This window comes from Astatotilapia calliptera, chromosome 10, assembly GCF_900246225.1.
Source record: "Astatotilapia calliptera chromosome 10, fAstCal1.2, whole genome shotgun sequence".
In the NCBI taxonomy this organism is placed as follows: Eukaryota; Metazoa; Chordata; class Actinopteri; order Cichliformes; family Cichlidae; genus Astatotilapia; species Astatotilapia calliptera.
Window position 1 is genome coordinate 22,251,371 of NC_039311.1, and position 24,794 is coordinate 22,276,164.

Here is a 24,794-nt window from a genome sequence, read left to right on the forward strand (position 1 = left end):
ACTTAAACACTCACAAGCAGGGACAGTGGGAATGGTACTTTAAAATAAAAAGAATCACCCAGGGATCCACTTAAGCTGAACTCATAATGCACCCCACGAGTCAAGAGCCGCTACTTTATTAAATCCATCCACTGTAACTGGCAAGTATTCCATGGATGCCCAACTGTTGTGACGCACCTCTTATGAGGTATTCAAAGCAATTCATTAAAATCCTGCCGCTTAACAAGATCAACAATAGGGAGTTGATTGGTGATTTGAGAAAAAAAAGGTACTCATACAAATACACACTCCACTGTTAAATCAATGTATACTACATTGCCAAGTGTATTCACTTATTCATCCCAATCATTAAATTCAGCAGTTCCAACCACTTTCATGGCCACGGGTGTATAAGATCAACTACTGAGGCATGCAGACGGCTTCTACAAATATTTGTGAAAGAATGGGTCACTCTCAGGAGCTCAGTGAATTGTAGCATGGTACCGTGACATGATGCCACCTGTGCAACAAGTCCAGTCGTGAAATTTCCTTGCTGCTAAATATTCCACAGTCAGCGGTTAGCGGTATTATAGCAAAGGGAGTGAGAGCAACAGCAACTCAGCCACCAAGTGTTAGGCCACATAAAATCATGGAGAAAGTCAGCGGATGCTGCGGGACACACAGGTCACCAGCTTTCTGCAGAGTCACTCACTAAAGACCTCCGAACTTCGTACAGCTTTCAAATTAACTCACTCACTCATCATGGAATTGGTTTCCATGTCTGAGCACCTGCATCCAAGCCTTACAACATCAAGCGCAATGCAAAAAAGTCTAACGCAGCAGTGTAAGTGTAAGCAGTGGAGACGTGTTTTCTGGAGTGACAAATCATGCTTTTCCTTCTGGAAGCCTAATGGACGAGTCTGGGTTTGGCAACTGCCAGGGGAATGGTAATTGTTTGACTGCAGGGTGCCAAGTGTAAAGTTTGGTGGAGGGGTGATTATGGTGTAGGGTTGTTTTTTAGGAGTTGGGCTCACCCCAGTTTGGGGATGGTCCCTTCCTGTTCCAACATGGCTGTGCACCAGTGCACAAAGCAAGGTTCATAAAAACATGGATAAGCAAGTTTGGTGTGGGAGAACATGACTAGACTGCACAGAGTCCTCATCTCAGTCTGATAGAACGCCTTTGGGATGAATCAGAGTGGAGACTGCAGGCCAGGCCTTCTCACCATCATCAGTTTATGACTGATATTAAACCCTATGGATTGAGAACAAGATGTCAATCAAGTTCAAATGCATGTGATGGCAGACGAGTGAATACTTGGCAATGTAGTGTATGTGAAGTGGGGTAAGCTGAGCTCTTTGAGGTTCCTGGGTTTTTCTATATCACAGAGAACTTGTCATTGTCATCGCACTTCTCCATTGTTGTAAACAAAGCTCAGAAAAGACTGTAGTTAAGACAGGAAACGTAGAAAGCGAAAGTCCTTCGCCAAGTTATTGTAAACATCTGCAGGAGAAGGATCTAAATCCCCAAACTCGTGCATAGCTCAAAGCTAGAAGGCTCTGCATCTTTTGATTAATGCTATTAACACAGTAATATCAGTGAGGTGTCTGCATAGTGCCAAAACAATGTCATCCACAGCCTGTTCACCCTGCTGCCACCATCGTCCCTGTTGATCGAGAAGTTTCTGCTAATTCTTTCCTCAGGCTATGAGACTGAGCTGAATTCATTCTCCACATTTCATCACTTATAATATGCAGCATTTTGAGGACAGCTGTCTTTTTCTTCTCACTCCTGCGGTCTAAATTTCCTGTCTAAATCTGTCTCCTGTAAAGCAAAAACAGATGAAAACATAGAGAGATAATTTCTAACTGCTGATCTATTTTAGGTATACAGGGGTCTTGGACTTTTCCAAGCTGTGCTAGGGTGAGAGGTGTGGTATACCATGGACAGTTTGCCTGTCCACCACAGGTTTAACAAAGAGACACATACAACCACAAATACTCACATTCATACCCACAGCCAAATTAGGGACACCACTTGCCCTAACATGCAGACTTACAAACATGCAGACATACAGAACGGCCACATCCGTCCTCAAGCTTCAAATCAGGAACCTTCTTTCTGGGAGGTGACGGTGCTAACCACCATGATACTCACAGGAAAATAGGCGGAAACACAAAGAAAAACAATAAAGCCTTACTCGTACTCAAGCATCATTTGAGTGTCAACTGCTGTTTAAGCTCTGCTACACAGCTGTCACAGTGATCCAACTTCATTAACAGAGCTCCTTTGATAATAACAGAAAACCAAATATTCGTCCATGTGCTTTAGAAAAGTCACACACCAGTACCTGAAAATACTTCAGACTGCAAAAAAGCAGCAAAAGAAATGGGAATTAATAGAAAAATACATGTTAAACTTCTTGGTTTTATAACACACTATATCAGTATCTGTGTGCATGGCAAACCCTGCAGTATGTGTTATATTGCAATGCAATATGACACAGGTCAGTTGTCAAGAATGAGACATTTGAGGTAACAAAATCTCTCTGTTCTTTAGGGCACGTCCATCTAACAGACTTCAACATCGCAGCCATTGTAAAAGACGACCTCAAAGCAACATCCATTGCTGGAACCAAACCATACATGGGTAAGAAAATGACATTTTGACAAGAAAAGGCTACTGGAATTGAAACGGTTTGAAACTCTGCCCTTTAATCTTAAGAAATCAACACAATAAATCTTCCTCAGCTTTCGGTGAAGTGGACTTCCACCGCTGGATGTTCCAAAGGCTGCTTCAATTTTCAGTTAGAAAAAGAATTGTGCAAATGCTGTTGCAGGGTCGGCTCTGAGATTGAGGCGGTAGTTTTAAAAAGAACAAAAACTCTTTAGTTTCAAAAATATTTAAATTATACTTTCATAAAATATTTAAATACACATGAAAAAGAGATGAAAGATGGATAGTTCACAGAGCTTGACTGAGTGAATTTACATCTGTCACTTTAATAAATTATTAATAAAAACTACATCCAATAAATAAAACTTTATTTTAAGGTGAACTTTGGATGTTAAAGCTACATTTGTATTTTTTGATGGGACCAAAAAAACCCCCAAAAATATTTGTAGTTAATATATATGTAAATATATATGTAGTGCATTATTGAGTCTTTATTGCATACTGTAAGAATCATATAATAAAATTAAATAAAGGACTTGCTTTCACTTGTTTCCAGCACATCTTCAGTTTTGTCCTTATCGTGAGTCTTAAATGAGACTTATGTGGATTCAGCTCCAAAGAGATCAGATAGGTTGAATAGGATTTGAGGCCAGTATGAATGATGACCATGCATTTGGATGTGTTTGCGTGCATGCTTAAAGGGGACATGTGAATTGTGAGCTTTTTTGTTTTCTTTTTCCCTTAAAAATTGTGCATTCAGGTTAGAAAATGACCTTGGAACAATGTGCGACCAGACTCCAGGTGAATTCTCTACAGTATAATAGATAATTCATGGCTGCTCTGGGGAAAAAAAGAACCCTTTCTCCCCTTCTCTAAGAACCTTTAGTAGATAAGCTACACTTTTTCCATTTCAGCAAGAAGGCAGAGCAAACCTAAAGGAGAGGTGGGGGATTTGTGTGAGAGCCTGCATGTTTCTGAGTATAGTTCCTCACAGTCGTGCGTGTAATATAGATAAAGATCCGCAGACGAAACGGTAAGAGATTAGCCACAGAAGGCTTTTCTACTGACTATTTAAAATCACAGATGACTAGATGATTCGCTTCCACAGAAGAATAAAAAAAGCAGTTTTATTTGTTTAATTGGATGTTTTTCTTAATCTGTTATTCATTACAGAGATAATCTGATATAATATAGTTCAAAGAGCATGTCAAAATATTTATTTTACCCCTGGGAAAAAGAATGAAATTGATGCTTTCCATCACTGAACCCTAAAAAAAATACTCAACAGAAAATGACTTAATCTCTTTTGTGCACAAGCAACCAAGGCACCGTGTACTAGACAACTTAAATGACATGTACAGATGTTACGCCTGTGGGTATGTTGATACAGATGCTACGCCTGTTTTAAATTAGTCTTTAATTAAGTTACCTAACCTGAACCCTCTGAGAAAAAAGACCAGGAATCATTATTTTATCTGCAAGAGAATATTGACCTAAAGATTGGTAATTGTGTAAAAAAAAAAAAAAAGTAACAAATAAATACATCCAAGTATATAATTTACTGAACTCATTATTATTATTAAAGAAAAAGTAAAGAAAGAAAGAAAGAAGACCACTGTTTGAGATCGAGTACAAAAGTGCTACCATGCAAAGAATTGTTAGCCTAGCAAGAGTGAAATACCTTTCCCAGTATATATGTTCTTAAGTATATAGGCTAAAAAAGATTTACATTACATTTTCTTAATTATTAGATGCTACTACAATAAACTGATTACTTTCAAAGTCACTTCTGTTTGAGTAGGTTAAAATGACTTGTTTTTTATTGTTACCATTTTACCCACCAAGTAGGCTGTTGTAGCACTCTGACTTCTTGCATTAAAATGAATAGTCTTGGAACAAAAGGTGCTCTGTGTCTTCCAAACACATTGACCCTACGATCCAACGTCAGAGTCTCGACTCATCACGTGAATCAGGCACTGATCCGACACCTCAAACAGCTGGGGAACGAGAAGCTCAAAACAAGAGCCCATAGCAGAATAGGCTGTTTGACATTGGCAGAAACGATTTGGGACAAAAGGTTTTCATGGTGGTAACTCTGCTGGTCAACCCACAAAATGCATTATTTAAGGCAGGGGTGGGCAATTCCAGGCCTCAAGGGCCAGTGTCCTGCAGGTTTTAGACATTTCCTTGATCTAACGCAGCTGATTTAAATGGCTAAATGACCTCCTCAACATGTCTTGAAGTTCTCCAGAGGCCTGGTAATGAGCTAATCATTTGATTCAGCTGTATTGACCCAGGGTGATATCTAAAACCTGCAGGACACCGGCCCTTGAGGCTTGGAGTTCCCCACCCCTAAAAAAGGGGAAATAAACAGGCTTTCCAATGGTAGAAGATTTATTGCCAATAAGCATTGTCACAGCAATGAAAATGATCAACCAAATCTTTTTTGTGCTAAGTTTATTTATCAAACAATTCAAGTACAGATGAAAAAAAATGCTACAATATCCCTGGCCTCCCCCTATTTCATGTCTGGAGGAATCCTACAGTTAAAATAAACCCATCCAAACAGCCCGAGAGAAGGGAATGAAAAAACATTAATAACACAAGATGTCATAAAGTGTTATAATGCATTATTTATGTTGTACAATATTTTTTTGTCCATCAGCGCCTGAGCTCTTTCAGTCCTTTGAGGGGTCCCACCCCGGCTACTCCTTCTCTGTTGACTGGTGGTCACTGGGGATTACGGCCTATGAGCTACTAAGAGGACAGGTAATTTAGACACATACGGAGTACACCACAATGTCTACATCACAGATTACTTCTGTGCGGTCTGACACACTTAGCTGCATTCAATAATGCATAGGACGCTGAGTGCTAGAAAAATCCTGTTAGTAGGAGTTTAGACAGCCTCTACAAAACAAAAGGAAGATGAAGTTATAATTGAATCTTATGTTTAAGCTGACCTTACTGGGATAGATGTTTAATCGTTTAGTCGTGGTGCGAGACCAATCGCTGCAGAAGAGTGAGAAAATCGAATCGGAGTTATTCAGAGAGCCATATAATTGGAATTGATTTTCAAAATGATATTTATTTATCTTGTGCACTTCCCACCTGGAGAGTTTAGTTCTGATGTCATGGAAGCAAACACAGGACATGATCTTTTTCCTCGGTCCTCCTACTCCATTAGGCTGAGTATTATTAGAGCAGTGTGTTTGTTGCGGACTCAAATCCAACTGCAGCTGCATAATTTCTTCTCATATTTTAGGAGAATTACATAAACTACAGTAACCTCCCTCTGCAATGACAAGGATTCTAAGTCTTTGAAACTTATGGGAAACTGTCATGAACTTTTACTGAAATTTTCTCTTCTCACACATCTATGTATCTTTAACTGTTCAAAGTTATTAGATCTCGTCAATGTTATGGATTTTTTGGGACTTGACACCTCTTTTTAGTAAGGTCTCACTATTCCCAGGAGGCCTGAAAGGGTCAGGTATGATGGAGTCTTTTTTAGAACACTATGACCTGACCGTCTTCTGTTTGGTGTCATCAGTTTGTCTCTGTAGAGGCTTCAAGGACAGTCCAGGTGCTTCTTGACAGTGTAGAAACTCACTCTGTTCTCTTATCTGGAGCACTGGAACAGGAGGGGGTATAGGAAAACACCCTTTGGAAGGATAAACTGCCTTCCTTCCTTCATACCAGCTGCAACATATAATAATAATAATAATAATAATGGATTGGATTTATATAGCGCTTTTCAAGGCACCCAAAGCGCTTTACAATACCACTATTCATTCACTCTCACATTCATACACTGGTGGAGGCAAGCTACAGTTGCCTCCACCAGGCAACTGTAGCTTGTGTGCTTCTATCGCTTCTTCTCGATATGAAGTGTGTCCGTGATAAGTGCATCTATATTTTATACTTTATATTTGAGTCTTCTGTAAGATTATTTCTGCATGAGGAAAATCTGTTCTCACAATATTTCCAGAACAATCACTTTCCACTCCCCTTTATATAAAAAAAAGCATTCTGTCCTCTTTCTGACCTTAGAGCTGCGTCTTCACTCGGCTGTAATATCTTCTTTCTAACCCTTCCATTACCTTCTCTGAATTTTTTGTCCTTTATCTGACCTCAAAAAGTGACATATTCTTTCTGCCTTCATCATCCCACAAAGCTGTGTCCTCTGCTTTTGCAACCATCACTTATTCAGCAGATTATTAATACCTAGAAATGACATAGCTTCACTTCTCTAGTCTTTGGGTAGTTCCTTTAGTTATCTCCCCTACTTTCTTTTATTCCTCTCTCTGTACATCACCTTTACCAAGACAATATATTTTCACCTCTTCCCTCTGTCTCCTCTGGGTTTTAACACGTTTTTCATTTGACTGACGCGCTCGAACATCATCCATAAAGCAAAAGTCAGTTTCTGGGTGTTGAAAACTGGTCTGTTGGATGTGACAAAATTATTTGCCTGTTATGTACTTTCAGGTATCTTTTCAACTTCCATTCTCTCTCTTAAACTCCTGCCACTTTTTAATTATAATATATTACTCATAATATTGTAATAATTGAATTCAATCTTAACTTTCCCCCTGGGTTTGACCATTGGTTGAATGCTGAGAGTGCTAAATAGGTCACAGTTACTTAGCCTGTATTTCTCCAGCCTCAATTTTTTGCTAACTAGTAGCTGAGCAGTAGTAAATTTTGAAGACTGACACACAAACCTTAGCACTGCAGCCAGTGCATTTAATAAAAAAAATGCAGATTTTTCTTTGAAAGCACATGGCCTCCGGTTCCAGTTTGTAAAAGTACAGGTGATCACAGCAATCAGCTAGGGACCAAAGTAATCACAAGGAGGTTTTTGCCAATCAGTTTGGCAATACACATTTTTCCCCCGTGACGGTGGTTGCTGGTCTCGAGGCCTCTGTGACTGGAGCTTTAGCAATTGATTTCCCAGTGACAGTCTCAGGTTGTCATGTCAGTAACACCATATCCCCTCACCTGTCTTTTTCTCTACTTTCCTTATTTCAGAGGCCATATGTGATGAAATCTAGTACACCAGCCAATGAGATCCTGCAAACATTTCACAAGGTCCATCCTAGTTACCCAGCAGCCTGGTCTTTGGAGATGAAGTCTCTTCTCAGAAAGGTAAATAAGCAGCAAGTGCATAATAAACAGCAACATAAACAAATTATATTGTTCATGCCTTTGTTTTTCCTGGTACTCTTATTGTCAGTGGGTGTCTTTGCTATTTTGTATGACATACGCTATTTTGAATTTTTCTCCAGTGTGGGAAATCTTTGTCTCCTCTGGGAAGACCATTATCCATATCTGACACCAGCACACTGAGGCTACAGAATCTTAATTAGGAGGTCACTTTCATTGCTACAGCCTCACTTGAATGCAGCACAACTTTAGAATTATAATGGAGTAGAATCAGTATTCAAACATTTAAATTAGTGATGTAGGTGAATGACAGTGTTAACTGTTAGCGGTTACTTGCATACATAAATCAATAAGGTACTATTCCAGAACAAATGCTAAAGCTGAAAATGTAGAGAGACACAGAAAAACAGACACAGGGAAGCTTATACTTCAGTATGTGTGAATAAACACTAAATACCAGCCTAAAATTAGAATAGTCTACGTGTTATTCAGTATGTCATTCAGCTGTCAAACGTGTCTTCGTCTTGTTGTAATGCTTAAAAGATGCACGGCTGTTGTAGGATTTGGCTTTTATCTTGGCAGCGATCCACTGCAGTCAAACTGTTGCATTGCTTCGTGCTCAGACTCCTCGAAGCTCATTGGCATTCCAGTTGCATGTGTATATGTGTATGAGGGAGTGAGCAGGAGAGTATAGAGAGAGATGAAAGAGATGTAAAGAATGTGAAAATGCCAGGGAAGAATTTCAGGCCCACAAATTTGTCCTTCATCTTTTATCCTTCACAAACCACTGCGTTATCCCATCACCATTAGCTTTCTATATGAGTTTCATTTTTTTCCTCCTCCTTTTGTTTCCGCCCTCTTCCTCAAGCTCCCTCCGCATGTCCCTTCTCCAGTACTTCCAACCCCCTTTGTCCCTGTATCCTCATTCTCAGACACATCCTTAAAGGCAAACGTGTGCTCATGTCTCAGTGAGACTCTCCTCCTAACTTTTCAGCCATGCCTCCCCGTGGACAGTTGTTCTTACTTTAATCCTTTTGTCGCTTTCAGTTGCTGTGCATAGATGTCCAGAAACGCATTTCCTGTCTAGCAGAGCTACAGGATCTGGACTACATGTCAGACGTCAACTGGGATGCTGTGCTCAGCAAGCAGGTCCCTCCAGGTTTTATTCCAAATGTGAGTATCAGACATAAACTCAGCACTGTGGCAGTGTAGTGCGCAGCAAAATGCTCACATCTGAATGTTTATTTTTCTGCTGTATTACATTTAAATGACACAAATACAACATTGCTGTAAATCAAGGTAAGGAGCACCTAAACAAACATATACCACACTTTAAATAATCCATCCACAGAAGTCTTAAATGACCTTAAAGCTTATTTAGAGTATCATGACACAAGTTTGTTTTTTAACGTATTAGATTATAAATACCAAAGGTTTTTCTGCCATATTTTTCCCATACTTATTTCCATACCAGTATTTCAGATATTTACCCTAAAGCGGGTAGTGAAAAATAAAGATGAAGCCACTGTTCAGTTAATCTTTTGTACCCTGTCTGTAAACACTGCCCCCTGCTGTTTAAGTTGGCCCAACTACTTATTGTAGATATCCAGGCAGAGTGTGCAGATGCAGAACAACAGAAAGAGTCTTAGACACAACTGAAAGCAGCTAAAGAAGCTAAAATGTGTATCTACCAGCAGCCATATAGTCAATGAGTCATTGTGGCAAAGTGGATAAAGCTAATAATGTCATTAGACAGGGAGTCAAGCTGCTTGGCTGACAAGCTCATGTAGTATCTTCTGTAATGTCAGGTTCTTCCAAGCGTTACAAAAGTTACAGCTGGTGATTGAAGGGTGTAAATGAGAATCTGCAAGTCCAAAGTAAATTTGACAGGCTCACAGAAGAGCTTTTAGAAAGAAAAGAAAACCTGTACAATAATGTGATGATCAAATAACTTTAAAAGTCTCCTAAAAGGTGACAGTAACTGTTAATGCTTTGCTCCAGAATGGAATAAATAGAGATTAATGACTGTTGGAAGTAAACAGTTAACTAAATGACTTTATCTAGTTTCAGTCTATAGCAGAGCAGAGCAGCTGGTATCCCCAGCGGTCAGGCTACCACAGCAGAGGAAAGGCACAGAGGATCGATGGGGAATTGACAGTGTCTTTCTGTTTAATTATAGGCACATGCACAGTCTTTAATCCCTTCCACACTATTAATGTTTGAACACTGAGGGAAAACTCAGCCCTTATGTTTTGTTTCCTAACTTTATAGCACTCAGCGTCTTACCTTGCTTCAGTTTGTTTTTTTATCACATATTACTGTGTTCTGAAGCGCTGTTGAACATTTCATTGTCAGATATTTAGTGGTACCAAACATTTATTGATGCAAAATTCTAAATTTTCCTCATCACGTTTCTAATACAACACGGAAACCTGCATTGCCATTTGTTTTTTGTCTTGTTTTTTGACACCAAAATAGCCACGTCTATGCCTTTGATTATATGTCTTTCTTTATATGAATATGTCACTGTAGAGGCGAAGGCTAAACTGTGACCCCACATTTGAGCTAGAGGAAATGATCCTGGAGTCCAAACCACTTCACAAGAAGAAGAAAAGACTTGCTAGAAAAACCAAGGAGCATGGCTCTGATGGCTCTCCGCAGGTAAGGCCATAAATTTATACATTTAGATCATATTTACATTCTGTTATGTTAGGGTAGTTAACATATGTTTGATATTGATGATCGATAATGCATTTTTTACAACTGTGTTTATCTTAGGAAACTAACATTTCACTTAATGTTTTTGGTTTAGAATATTTTTCTCTCATTATTTTCATTAATGAGGAATGAAGAAAAAGACTGGAAGGTAAAAGGTCAAGTGAGATATGGGAGAACATACCCACACAATTTTTTCATGACGACAGTATGAACTCAGAAAGATCAAACTAGAATAAGATGCATATAAATTGTACAGGAATGTGTGTTGGATATGTTTATACTTTACCACACAACAGAAAAATATCAGATACGTCACACCTACAGTTGGCACACACACTTCAAAAAAAGGCCCACGATCTAACCTGTTGCATGCACGCATACAGCCAATGCCAAAGTTGCAAAGTTTGCCTCGACTCTGACCCTTTGGCACAGAGGAACAATTTATGGAATTCTTTTTTTTAATAGAAGTGAAGCAATCTGTGTGGTCTAGACTCTAGAGCACACTCTTTGCCAGTTTGCAATAAGAAGTCTGAGCTGGCTCAAAGTGCACCATGTTTTATGAAAGCTGACAGCTGCTTGTGGAGGCTTGTCTAAGTGTATATATCAGTAATAGCTCACTGTGTGGCCAAACAACATTTCTAAACACTTGATCCATTTTGTCAGAGAGTATGTCACCTGTTCTAAAGAAATAATAATAGCAGACTTTCAAAGAAATGTTTCTTCTGTCTAAGCGAAGGCTAAACGGAAGCAACTTTTGAGTCATTCTAGTAGTATTTAGGCAAAATGAAATGTAAGATGGCTACGTCAGAGCGCTAGTGACTCCCAACAAAGGTATCTTTGGGTTACACGGAACAATTAGCCGTAAAAACAGAAACTGCATTTTAGTTTTAAAGGACTGATATTGGAGCCAATTTTAAGGAAGTAAAGAAGCTAACTAAATGGTGTGGATTAGTAGCAGATGTGGACGTATATGTAGAAAAAATAAGATGATAGGGTGATTAAATAAATAAATTAAACATAATAGATAAGTACTTGAAATTAGTAGCCAAATGTGGGGATTAAAAATCTGGGATGTGTTTACCAAAATGAATGGCTAGCAGTTGAGGTGTTAGCCAACAGTATGGATTATGTATTAGCTGTTACAACAACCAGGTAAAATTAAAATTGTTAGCTAAAAACAATAGATAAACTGTTGTTTGGTAACTGAGTGCAATGGAATAAATAACTCTTTCATAGAAATGGATATTTCTATGTGTAGTTAGTTGTTAACTCTGCACGATTCTGCTCAGATCAGCTGATTGATCCGAGCAGAATCAACCACATCTTTCTCACATCTTTCCTTTCCTTTATTTATTTTAAGTTATTGGCTGCTAAAAATGCTGATACAGAAAGATCGGCAAATAGCTAATATCCCACTCTGCCTACTTTATTAGATAGTAAGTAAGGAATGAATGATTGAAGTGATCATTTATGTGAGCACATTACACGAGAAAGATTGGAAAGCATTACTTTAGCCCACTGTGACGTTTGTGCCATAATGTCACTGAACAGTGGGGTATTTGTCTTCCCTTTTAAATTGCTTTTCAAATACCAAACAGATTTTTTCTTTTATAAATGTTGTGTACAGAAAGCACAGGTCTTCCTGCTATTTCCCATGTAGACCCATTTCAAGTTTTCCCATCTTATATCTATTCAGGGATTCTATTTGCATGCAGTTTTTGATGTTTGGAGCCTATTCAATATGATGTGGCCAAACATCCTTTTCTGGAATCATATTTTGCAGTGTGTGCTAGCTGTCAGGCTGAATACTCACTTTACTGGCTATAAATATCAGTTTGTGTTTGTGCAGTGCTTTACCATATCCATTTACGCAGGGCTACTGGGGCCACTTGTGATGGATGCTTATAAGAGACAGACAAAAAAAGATTGTGAGTGTTTGATATATGTGTGTATGTGTGTGTAAGAGAGAGGGTCTGAAGCACAGCAGATCAATATTGCATGAAGAAAACTACCCTAATGCCTGTTCCAGCCTCTTACTCATTACCTTAAAGCCATCTGTATTCTTTTTTTTTTATGTTCCTCCTCTCCTCTTCTCCTTTCCAACCTTTGCTTTTCTCTCCTTTCCGCTGTATCCCAGCACAAAGATATCTATATGTCACTATAACATTTTCTTGTACAGAAAGTGTCCCGTTCCTCATCAATTTTTCTGGTTGAACTTTTATCTTTTTGCCTCCCTCTTCCTTTCATTGCTCTCATAATGTAGCATGGAATTAGCTCCGTTAAACCACTGATAATATACAGCAGAAAATTGGACTGCTGTGAGAACAAAATTAATTGTCACACTGAAACTTGCAGACACACACACACACACACACACACCTCGCCTAATCATAGGTGCCATTCAAGTTTATTGCATGCGTGAGATAAAGTGGAAACTTGACATATAGAATTAATTTGTATAATGTGTTCAGGGCTGGAGCTGTTTTTGCTACTCAGTATGTTCTCATTGTTTCTCCAGGCTGCTGTTACTATGTGTGCATCAAGTTGTAATTTTATGTTTGCTAGGCTAGGTTTTATTATAGGTGACATTGGTGACGTTATTTTCACAATGCCATGAAAGTTTTAAAATATGAAATGGGTGAAATCATCTTCTATCTGATTCTCAGCATATTGCAATCACAGGAGGTTTCTAGTATGTTTGAATTGCCTGATCTGGTGACAATAAGTTGACGTTTACCATAATAGTCTAGTGATTGTATTGGGTGCAACATTTTTGCTTGTTGTAGAGTTTTTACTGCAGTGGTTATGATGATTAACTTTATATTGAGAAATGACTATATGAAGATTACTGGGTTAATGTTGAATAAGTCGTTAAAATGAACATGCAGAGAATTATCACCTACAGTATTGTGCAAAAGTTCTAAGCCATCCCTCATTTCCTTATATGTCTGTGTGTCAGTTTACATATTACAACAAAGAGCAATAAGAAGCATTAATAAGACAAGCAGACAAACACAAGCTATATGTTTAATAACTGGCTGTAAGAACTTGTAGTAAATACTACAGTATCATAGTCAATGGAGTAAAGCTGTGTGATAACTGCACAGAGGAAATTAAAACCTGTTTGTTGCTGTATACTGTACATTCATACAACTCTATAAAAACAAAACTATTATAGCCCCTTTTCCATCAGTTTCTACTCGGATCGACTCACCATGACGCACCTCGGATCGACTGATTTTCCATTACGATCGAGTACCACCTAATGTGTGTGGTCGTTCGTCCTGCTGCTCGGTCGACCTGATGCTTGGTCTGTGGCTTTTCGTCAGACTCAGGGACCATGGCTTTGATTTTTGGTATCAATTTCCCTTGTTGCTGGGTTTCAAAATTGGCAGTTTTTATTTTCGTGAACGACATGCTCTCGTGACTCACCGAGTGACACCACTGACCAGCCAATAGGTGGCATGAAGTCTGATGACGTCACATTTTAGTACCTGCTCGGATCGCTTGGAACCCCAGCGGCGCAGGTACCATTTTAGTACCTGGTACCAGATACTATCAACTAATGGAAACTCTGAAAACCGTGGCTAACCATACTGAGTCCTAATTAGTAATAATTGGGTACTAATGGAAAATGGGCTTCTCATTCTGCTCATCTGGATACTACTATTGTTCTTTATTATTGTTCTGTGCATGTATCTGTAGCTAATGAGAATGTAGGCATTTAGTTTGTAGATTTTTGTTTAAGATCTCTACCTACTCCCTTTCAGACTTAAAACATTCATTTACACCATTATGAGTTTGTGTATGTCTGATTCCAATCTCACTTGTTTTACTTTATTTTATGATTTTGTTCAAATCTATTCTTCCAAGGAACCAAACCTTGGAAGAATAGACCAATTTTTTTTAAATTGGTCTTGAGAAGCAGTGCTCCAGGCTTTCTGAAGCTCTTTCAAAGTTCTTTTCTTTGGACATTGATGCTTTTTCACTCATTTTCAGTCCGGTCCTTGTATCCGACCATTTTCAGAGGAATTTTCGACTTAAGTCATTTGCGCCATGTTTTTGGTTTTGGTTCAGTCTCACCACTCGTTGATAATTTTTGTTTACATCCATTTTCAAAAAGTGGCTAAAACCTACCACACACAGCAAAACAGCAGTTAAAGAAAATGAGATATAGCTTGATGAAAATGCCATCAAATATGTAAATAGCAGGTAGTTGGTAGTGACCAATAATAAGGCTAAAAAGAGAGTGAATGCTTGATTAAAACGTTACTGCTAAAACTGTAAATATAGTAAAAGTACATCCATTATTTTCAATGCAAATTTCAAAATAAACAGCAGTTTTTGGGTGGGGCATTGGCAGTGAGTTGGAAATAAGGCACTAAAAGGTGCAATCAGCGCCATGTTTCAGTATCACGGAGTCCCATGGAGAGAAACAGAGAGATGGGAAAGGCTGTCTTCAGGCTGACATTAAGGTTTTCACAGGATAGAAAACAATTTTTGTTCTTTGGGTACAGAAACAAAGTATAGTACAGTGACAAAATCTATATGTGGTTGAATGAAGTTTTTTTCTTTAAGTAAGAAAAAGTGAAGAACAGATTTTTTTTCAATGATCTCTTTCAAATATTTCCTCTCTTTTAATTATAGCTTAAAAAATAGAATGTCTGGTTGTTCTGAGTAAACAAAAGCTTCATAGAAGTAGTGTAAAACCAGTTAATTAGCACTGATGTCAGATAAATTGATGGATCATTGGAATAGAGAGAGAGCTGCATGTGCATCTGAGGAAGCAACTCTGTGTGTGCCACTGATTAAAAATGCAGAGTCAGAACTTGGCTTTGGTTTAGGTCTGAGGGAATATCATCAGGAGAAGTCAAACACATGCAATTTAAGAAGTACTACTTGTACAGCAGATATTTCTACACTCAGCAGTTGAATCTGAGCTGAAGATTTTTACTGTTTAAATTATGGTTAAAGCATTCCTTCGATCCATATTTCATTATTCACCACTAACTTCACTATTATGTCACATACAGTTCCCAAATTACAGCATATCAATCTTCTCAAATGGCTGTGATTCTATATGCCATTTATGTGTCAGGCAATCTACATATTTTAATACTATTGCTCATTACCAGTCACAACAAACATCAGCCTCAGCCTTAGCAATGGACCTTGAGAAATGTTCCTGTTAGGCTTTCATCCAACAGAGCACTCCCTGTTGGTTTGTCTCATTAAATGGAAAGTTTAATCTACCATTTGGAGCAATTAGCTTCTGAACTGTCTTTTTAAAAGCATTAAATAAAGAAAGGAAGGAAGAGACAAAGAGGAGAGAAGAAGTAGTGAAATGTCAACGGTTAAAGCAAGGCCAGAGCCTTCTTCTGGCAGATTCCTTTCTGACCTTCTCATTCCTTGTCTCCATCAATTTATACATCTGCCCATATTGTACAGTTACAGAGGAATGAATCAATTTACATCTAACCCCTCGATTTTTGAATCGAGGGTTAGATGTTCTAACCCTCGTGATTGAATAAATGCATGAATAACAATTTCCAGTGCAGAGCCTGACACACTGGAACTCAATTTGTCAATATTTTTTAAGTGATGAAAGCAAGATCTAGGACAGGATTCAAGCTGTGAGCATCCAAAATAGAAGCTGAAACAAAAGTTACCGAAACATTTCTGATAGAAGATGTAGCTAATGCTGCAAAGGCAAACGAGAGCTTAGGTACAAATCTGTAAGGGGCACAAGCAAGGACTGTTCCTACAAATTTTAGTAGAGTCTGAGTACCTCTGCAAAGTCTGTAGCTTAGAAACGTCTTGGGGCTTAAAAGAGATATATAGCTGAATGTTGTCTGCATAGAAATGATAAGAACTATGCTTAAAAGTGCTCAGAGTGTGTTCAGTTCAGTTCAGTTCATTTTTATTTCAAACATTTCAAACATGTGCCTTCACAATCATTACAAAATATCATTCCATTATTTGTTTGAAAAGGAGTAGGCTGAAGTATTTACTTATTTGTCCCTACCCCCTCAAGTTTTACCTCTCATTCATTTAAATTTTTTTTGTCTTAAATTAAACAAACAACATATGAAACATATGAAACATATGAAGTAAAACAAAAGGTATCTAATATATCAAAAAAAGTAAAGGCCCCAAAACAGAAAACATGTGGCACAGAGACAAGGCTAGACAAGAGGAGGATGTCCTATACTTAGAAGCTGCTAAAGAAAAAAGCAAAACATGACGATCAACAGTGTGTAAATGTCAAATTGTCCAATCATAACAGTTCCTTCTGGGTTCATCATAGATGTCTATAGTTGTTTAACTTCTTATTGCTGTCACTGTTCTTGAACAGGTCAATACTGATTATCAGCACCCTGTGGATTGGCGTGACGTGGATGTATTAAGTCAAATTTGGATTTTATAAATAAATTAATAATAAATGTTCTTCACAGCTTTACAACAGGAGATCACATGGAAAAGACCAGGAGGTACCACAAAAGTCAAAAGTGTGAATCAGGCCCTGGAAATATATTTTGACATAAAAAAAAAATAAGCTCACAAAAAATGTATTCAGTCAAGTCTGACCGGCGGTACCCTAAGGAGGAGCTCCATGACTTTACAGCAGTGCGTTTTTTGTTCAAGCTCCCTCTGCAACTTGAACGGAAACTATATGTCCTATCATGGGTTATATCAGTACAGACAATGTTGGACAAAGGTTTTTCTTTCTTTTTTTCATGGGTCCTGTCATGCCTTTAGATCTTAGATGTGAAGCATCATTATGACACTGTTAGAAAGAAAACAATATCTTTCTTCATGCCTCATCATGTCTGTTATGTATCAGATCTATAACTCATGCCTGACAAATAATGTGTAACACTGCGTCCCCCCACTCTGAGTGTCTGCCTGTTTGTTTCTTTGTCCTTTTTTTGTCTGTATCGCTCACACAAAAGCACACCCTGTTCTGACAGTCTCTGTCTGGGTGGTTGTGTCAGTATCTTTTGGGTTCATGCAAATCTGCCGTTTTTCTTTTCTGATACTGCACTGAAAGTGTCCCTTCACTAAAACTCAGAGGCTCGCTTGCAGTCAAGATGTATACTAATCATAGGGCTGTTTTATCCTTCTCTCTCTCAGGCATGCTTGCAAAATCACAAAATCCACTCCCAACTTTTTCTGCTCCTCCTTTCCTCCAGCTTTGCCTCTCCTCTCTCTACTCTCCAGTCTGTCTTCCTGCCCTAAATTAGTTGATGGCTTTCGGATGCCAGTTGCTCCCCCCCTACTGTGACAGCACCTGTACAGAACCTCTCTGCTAGGCTGTGTGAGTGACAGCTTTGGCAGGAAGTAAGCCATTTCGAAGTGTAGAGGGCCAATCTAACTGAGCTTGAGGGGGAAGCACCACATGCCCATACATGCATGTGCAACTTTGAGTATGATTCTTTTTACTAAGGATGAGGCCTTAAGACACCCTAAAAATTAAACAGTTTAGGAAATTCAATAAAGGTTTGAAGCAGGGGCAGCTTTATTACACTTAATTTAGGGTTATTACATATTCAGTTTTTCTCTATTTTTCTCTCTTGTGTTGTATCTCCTAGTCTCTCTTTAGTGCCCACACACAATGAATACAGTGTGATAATGATGATGTATTTCTGTGATCTCTCCTCATTGCCTCCTAGGGAAAGTGAGAAAGCACCTGTCTCCTTGTCTTGGCATTAGAGTAGTCTAACATCATTAAGTGGGCCAAATATGTCCCGAGTAGGCCTGCATTAAGCAGGTTCAGACATGCAGTCTTATAAGTTGGGTGAATTTTTTCAACTGGCACTTTTTGGACAATTCAAACAATTTGCGCTGTACTGTGCACCAGCACATATTACAAATCCAAGTCACCAAGACAAGAAGAATAACCATGATTAATGGCTGGATGTGATTTTATTGTTGCTTCTTCACAACTGCCAGTAGTGAGTCACAGCTGATTTTTTTTTACATTTGTCTCTCCCCCAGAATGGGCAGCTGCAGCAGCGTTTGGATAATGTCCAGAGAGACTTCATTGTCTTCAACAGAGAAAAGTAAGAGCCTATTCTTTCTTCACCAGCTAATACTGCCTTCTCATGGAATAAATAGCACTGTAGCTTTCAGTAAATGAAAAATGAGAAACAATGACTCAAAATGAAGGTAACACTGTAAATACTATGCCTTTTCACCATCATTAGTAATAATAATAACAACAATAATAATAATGATTGTTTGGTTTGCTGGATATGCGGTTTAATAAATATTCTAGCTGTAACCAGGAATAATAGAATAATCCTTGCTGCTTGGTGGAAGCATAAAGGAAGGTATTAAAAAAATTAACAACTGGTAAAGGCTGCCCAGTACTGAATATATCCTGTATATCAGAAGTTTCTGGAAGTAATAAGAGATATGATTCACCACCATAATTTGCATAAGGAAATGTTCAGGCAGGTGCAATGTTGACTCACGCAGTGGCATATTCTACAAGAACATAAAATAATTTCATGATTATTTCAGTCTATCTAAATCATTTATCAAACCTTATTATCCCAAGCCAAGCCAATAGTACACAGAAAAGGCATAAAAACAGATATTAGAGGCTATGAAATTGTTGCTTTGAGGAAATTAGTTTGACTCAATTTGTTGTAAAATAAAATGGTAATTTAGTCTTCAGCTAGCTTAACCTGAAAGTGTAAATATTTATACTTTATTTCATGAACTTCTATATTCATTATATGAAATTAAATGATATGTAGTATTATCAACATACAAATAACAAATTAAACAGTTGGAAAGCTGGAAAAAGACAACAATAGAAAAAAACCTAAAAGCTTAATTTAGAAAATATATTTTAGTATTATTTCAAAGTGCCATTGTTATTTTACAGGATTTAAGGTATGACTTAGATTACTTATGGACTTTTTGGCAGTATAATGTATGCTTAATGATGTATACAGTCCTGTGAACGGGTTCTATTAGGGTGTAGATCATCCCTCCAGTAAAGCTTTCTGTGCTCCTAAAACAAGTTGAAGTTGTCTATAAAAGTCAACTCATAGATGCCACAGAGTGAGGAGAGTCAGGTGTGCAAGCTCAGCAGGCAGCTGGAATAACCGACTCCACGGCTCAGAGTAGAAACTAGAGATGAAAAGCTCACTCTTCTTTACAATGTTGCTTCAGGTCATTAAAGTTTGCAGGCATTCTTTTATGCACAGTTCTCTTGATTTCTTGACACAACTTATCAAGTGGATCGAGGTCTTGACTTTGGCCCATTGTGCCACCTTACTTTTTTTCTTTTCAGCCATTCTTTTGTAGATTTGCTGCTGTTCTTGTGATCATTGTCCTATCACATGACCCAGTTTGGAGTTTTAATCAGACATATGTCCTCATATTATATTCTAAAATGTCTACATATAGACTCTACTGTTTATGTATAGAGTGGCATTCATGGTGGATTCAATGAATGGCTGAAAAACAGATCCAAATCATCATCCCTCCAACACCATGCTTGACTTTTGGCATAATATGTTTGCCATTTGGTCTGGGTGGGCGACCGTTGTTCAGCGGGTTGGAAAGCTCATCTTGTAACTGGAAAGTTGCTGGTTCGATCCCCAGCTGTTTTGGTCGTTGTGTCCTTGGGCAAGACACTTCACCTACCGCCTACTGATGATGGCCATTGGGGCTGATGGTGCGATATGGCATCCTCGCTTCTGTCAGTCGGTCCCAGGGCAGCTGTGGCTACAACTGTAGCTTGCCTCCACCAGTGTGTGAATGAATAGTGGAATTGTAAAGCGCTATATAAATGCAATCCATTATTATTGTTTGTTCGATGCAGCTTTGCAAACCTAAATCGAATTGCTGTGTTGTTTTTAGAGAGAATAAGATTCCTACTGGGAACACTTCTGAACAAACCTTGTTCTTGTTCTTTTCATGCTAACCAAGGCTTGTAGAGTCTCTCATGTAGCTATTGGCTTTTTGGGAATTTTTCTGAGTATTGTGGTCTGATCTTATAGTGAAATTGCTGGGACGTCCATGCCTGAGATTGGCGAGAATCTTCAATGTTCTTTACTTGTGAATAACCTTTCTCACTTGACTTCAAATTGGGTGGAAATGGCTTATAATGGTTCCTAGGTTGGTGGGTAGCAACAGCTCCTTCTTTAAGGTCATTGTGTTACATTTTGTGACTACCAAACTGCTAAAAGCTCTGCTTTTACAGAGGTGTTCACACTTGTTGGTGATTAGCTAATCAAGTGCATTTGATTAGCAGCGTCTGCTTGCTACCTACCCTCTTAATTCCTATGGACGCTAATCTAAAAATTGATGCTCCTGTAAAAACATCAATTTTTAGACTAGTGTACAAGGAGACCAAATTTTAAGGTAACAAATAGCTAAAATTTTGGTTGATGAGGTAGGAGAAAAGGTCAGTAGGTTTAGCTTTAAAAGAACAATTACTGTAAAATAGGACCAGCTACATGTTTTTGCCATCACAGGGAATAATATCTGTACCACCAGCTGATACATGTTTCCCTCTTAAGTATCCATTTAAAAAAAAATCATAAAATGCCAGGCTAGCAATTACAGGTTGAATGTCAAGCTAAAATGATCCAATTTCAGTGCAATTAGTTACTAAGTCATTGCATGGAAGATGAAAAGATGTGTTATTGTTAACTTTTACAGTATTCTTGCAGAATATAGCAACAGACTTTATATCTACTCAAATAAATCTTTCATCAACAGGTCAAGAAAAGCAGTGGCGGACACCGAGTCCTCTGAATTGTCCACAAGTGAGAAGAACAAGGCAATAGAAGATGGACAGAACAACAATATCGAGCCAGCTGCCTACTTATCAGGATAGATCTCATGATGCGAGATCCCTGCTTACTCCCTCATCACTTGCACCTGCCCACGGCTTATATCTATCTGCAATTTGCACCCAGACACATATTATTCTATGAGCACAGGCACTCGAAACTGGCCTTCAGTGTTCCTGCACCACTTTGTTATCCACAACACAAATGCGCCACAGTATGCACTTGTGCATCTCTGTTCACTCACAAAAAATTAATTACGAAGAACTCCAGAACTGCAGGAGTGAAATGGACTCCTGGAGCAGCAGCCATGCCCGAGCGAGGCATTTTTCCTGTCACCAAGAAGAATGGCTCTCAGCAGAGTGTCACTCATATAATGTTCCCTTACATCCATCTGGTGCTCTAATATCTGCTCAGCCTCTACTCCGAGCAGTTGCTGAGGTGAAATGGTAGTCACTTCCCTGCCTGACAAAGCCACATCTGATCAGCTGGTCAACCATGGCCAAAAGCTATATGTGCTGCTGCTGCTTGGATGGGAGACTTTTTAGTCCGTGGTGGTTATGTAAGTGTAACATGGTTCACCAGTGCTACATAAAAAATGACAACAAGACGGAATTAGACCGACAACATAGCAGGTGGGCAGCAGGTGTTGAAGAACACTGAGGATGACGCCATTGTACAGTGTGCTCTATTTACGGTAATATCGGGACATGAGCATGACAATAGGAGTGCAAAACATTAAAACTGAACAACTTTGAAACATAAAACAAGATATTTGATTTAACACAGCAAACACTAGTTCCTCTAAGAAAAAATTCTATGTAGCTAAATTGTAGAACTGAGCACGAATGGCTCATTTTATCAGAGCAGCAGGTACATGTTGGTAGTGGTCATGTTGCATAGCTTTGCCAGTTAACAAAGATGATAGGATTTTAGCATTTGGTTTGAAGTCCCAGTTCCAATCAACAGCAGATATAAGCAAAGCATCCCATATGTTTCCTTGACTTGCTTATGAGTCATGATGTGTATTTAAAATGCAGCTACCAAACTAGCTTTTTCTCTCAACCTTGGATGTTTATATGGAGCTTTTACGTTTCATGCTGACTTTAATCAGTGTGTCCTGATGGAAATCTTCATCAAAACGCTGACATTTTGGACTAACCTTTGCTTCAATCTGCAAATGACAAACTGGGTCTCCACAAAAAGGTTCACTGCGATGAAAACATAGAAAAAAGCTAGAGGGTAGATGTTATATGTTCTGCACTGAACCTCGCTTTGCACATGCTTCTTCATAAAGTGTAGCATTTATGCACAGAGAAACAAAAAAAAATAAAGATCTTATGCTGTGAGTGAATATTTATCTCCTTAGGGTGGTTTTCTAGATGATAATTAAGCTGACTCCTAGACTGCATTCATTTTTCAGTTATTGTCTGCACTCATGTCTGTTTTTGTATTTTTTACTTATGTTCTTCCTGTTTTGTGTTGGATACAACCAAATGCATATGTGCCACCAGATAAGTCTGCAAATTTGTAATCGCTCTTAATTGCTCCCATAAAAAACTGAATCCATTTGCAATCTGTCGCTGCATCAACACATTTGTGCAGCTGCTACAACACTGATATAAAATTTGGCAGCATCCAAATGAATACAAGGCGTGAAAACACCCTTCTTTCGTTCAGTAAGATTTGCCATAGACTTGTTCAATATTATATCCGAAAACCACACCTGCCTCTGAGGTTTGCAGAGGGGTGCCTTAGACCATAGATATGGCACACAGCTGGTTCCCATAGCTATATGTGCATGTTTTAAAAACCTGAGCTCTTTTCACAATCTGTAAGTCAATGTGATTTATACTAATCCCACTGTGCCACTCTATTGACCTTGAGCTTGTCTAGCTGCAGTATCACTCAATCCTTTCAAGTCTATGATCTCTTGTAATTACATTTAAAATGTAGTTTAATCTCTAATTGAATGACTCTTGGCACTTTTCTACTGAAGACAGGTGCAATGTTTTTCAAATTACTTTTGTGGTGTCGTTGTTGTTGTCATAGATGTGATTTTAGAAATTCAAAGGTGGGTTTCTGTAAAAGGTGTCTGTATATTATAAGGTGGGATAGTTCAGTAGATGGAATAATCCTGGATACACGTCAAGCAAACAGTATTTCAATTTGATCTTATACGGGTATCAAAATGTTGGAATTATTGCCTCAATGTGGCACATTTGCCACCTTCAGAAACCAAAAGAAAAACAACAACCCCAAAACAAAACTCAATGGCAAATGGTACTTGACCCAGGTAATATAATTTCTCAACAAAACATATGTGTTAGAAGAAAAAGAAGAAGAATTTATTCTGAGAATACACTTGTTCCACACATGTGAATCTCACCCCTCTTACGGTTTTGTTGTCCTTCAGTTGTCACTGTGTGTTTATTGTAATTAAATGTGTTGGAGTTGCAAACTGTTAAGGTGTGCCTTAAATAATAACTTTCTTTTTCTGAACCAACCTGACTGTCCTTGTGCTTTATTCCATTAAAAAAAAGAAAAGAAGTTTGATTCGGAGATTACTCTGCTCCAGTCTAAAGATAATGCTGCCCCCTAGTGGTAACTGACTACAGGTACAGTGAGTCTTGGATTGGAAACCTATGGTTAATGTGCAAAAAGGAGAAAGTTGAAAACATTTTTGGTATCACATGTGGAGAAATCAAAACCAAGCTAATGTATATTGAAAAACCTGCTTCAGTGGCCATTGTTTACTGTCAGTGCGACACTAGGCTAAATTGGCAGTGGATAAGTGTCTCAGGGAATTCCTTTAATGCAGTCAGTATCAAACAAACTCAAAGCATTTCCTGTCCCTTCTCTCACCCACATGCATCTACAAATACAGACCTGAGACCTGAGACCAGCCCTTCCCTAGGTTATCTCGAAGGCACAGTCCAATCTCTCCTCCATAGAAACCAGAGCTGAGGCAGCACTTTCCACATAAATGGCTGATCTGAGTTGGTGGGGATGGGACTCTCAGCTGATAAATACTTCCCCAATCTGCTGGACATCAAACAGATATAATCAGCAAACCTCAGCTTGATGATCTCTCTGCTTATCAAGAAGGTAAGGGAATCGCTGCCAGTTTGTTAGTGCGTGTGCAAAAATGAGAAAATGTCCACTGTGTTTGATAATAAAGGTGATTTATTACTTATAATCTATAATTTTCCAAGGCAAATAAGAGCGCATTAACGCTCTCAACTATTAATACATTTCCAATAACACTTAAAGTACAGGAAATAATAATACTACACAGTCAAACCCCTTATTTTATTACTACTGCATGACTGGCATCAGCACTACTTCACCAAGTGGGAAATGAAAGGACTGGATGAGTCTCACAGGCTCATCTGAAACAATCTGAACTCCGTAAGTTAAATGTAAATGTTAAGGGAA

At 38.5% G+C, this 24,794-nt stretch overlaps 1 protein-coding gene across 2 annotated transcripts in view; it reads left to right on the forward strand.

The window, feature by feature from the left end:
• Nucleotides 1–23,862, forward strand: part of stk32a (serine/threonine kinase 32A) — a 67,886-nt gene extending 44,024 nt beyond the window's left edge. For both annotated transcript variants that reach the window (XM_026181893.1, XM_026181894.1), the window contains exons 7-13: nucleotides 2,539–2,628; nucleotides 5,321–5,424; nucleotides 7,690–7,806; nucleotides 8,872–8,997; nucleotides 10,357–10,485; nucleotides 18,541–18,605; nucleotides 21,286–23,862. In XM_026181893.1, coding sequence (XP_026037678.1) covers nucleotides 2,539–2,628; nucleotides 5,321–5,424; nucleotides 7,690–7,806; nucleotides 8,872–8,997; nucleotides 10,357–10,485; nucleotides 18,541–18,605; nucleotides 21,286–21,403 — 749 coding nt within the window. In that variant the 3' untranslated portion in view covers nucleotides 21,404–23,862. The remainder of the gene's footprint in view (nucleotides 1–2,538; nucleotides 2,629–5,320; nucleotides 5,425–7,689; nucleotides 7,807–8,871; nucleotides 8,998–10,356; nucleotides 10,486–18,540; nucleotides 18,606–21,285) is intronic.
• Nucleotides 23,863–24,794: the final 932 nt, after the last annotated feature.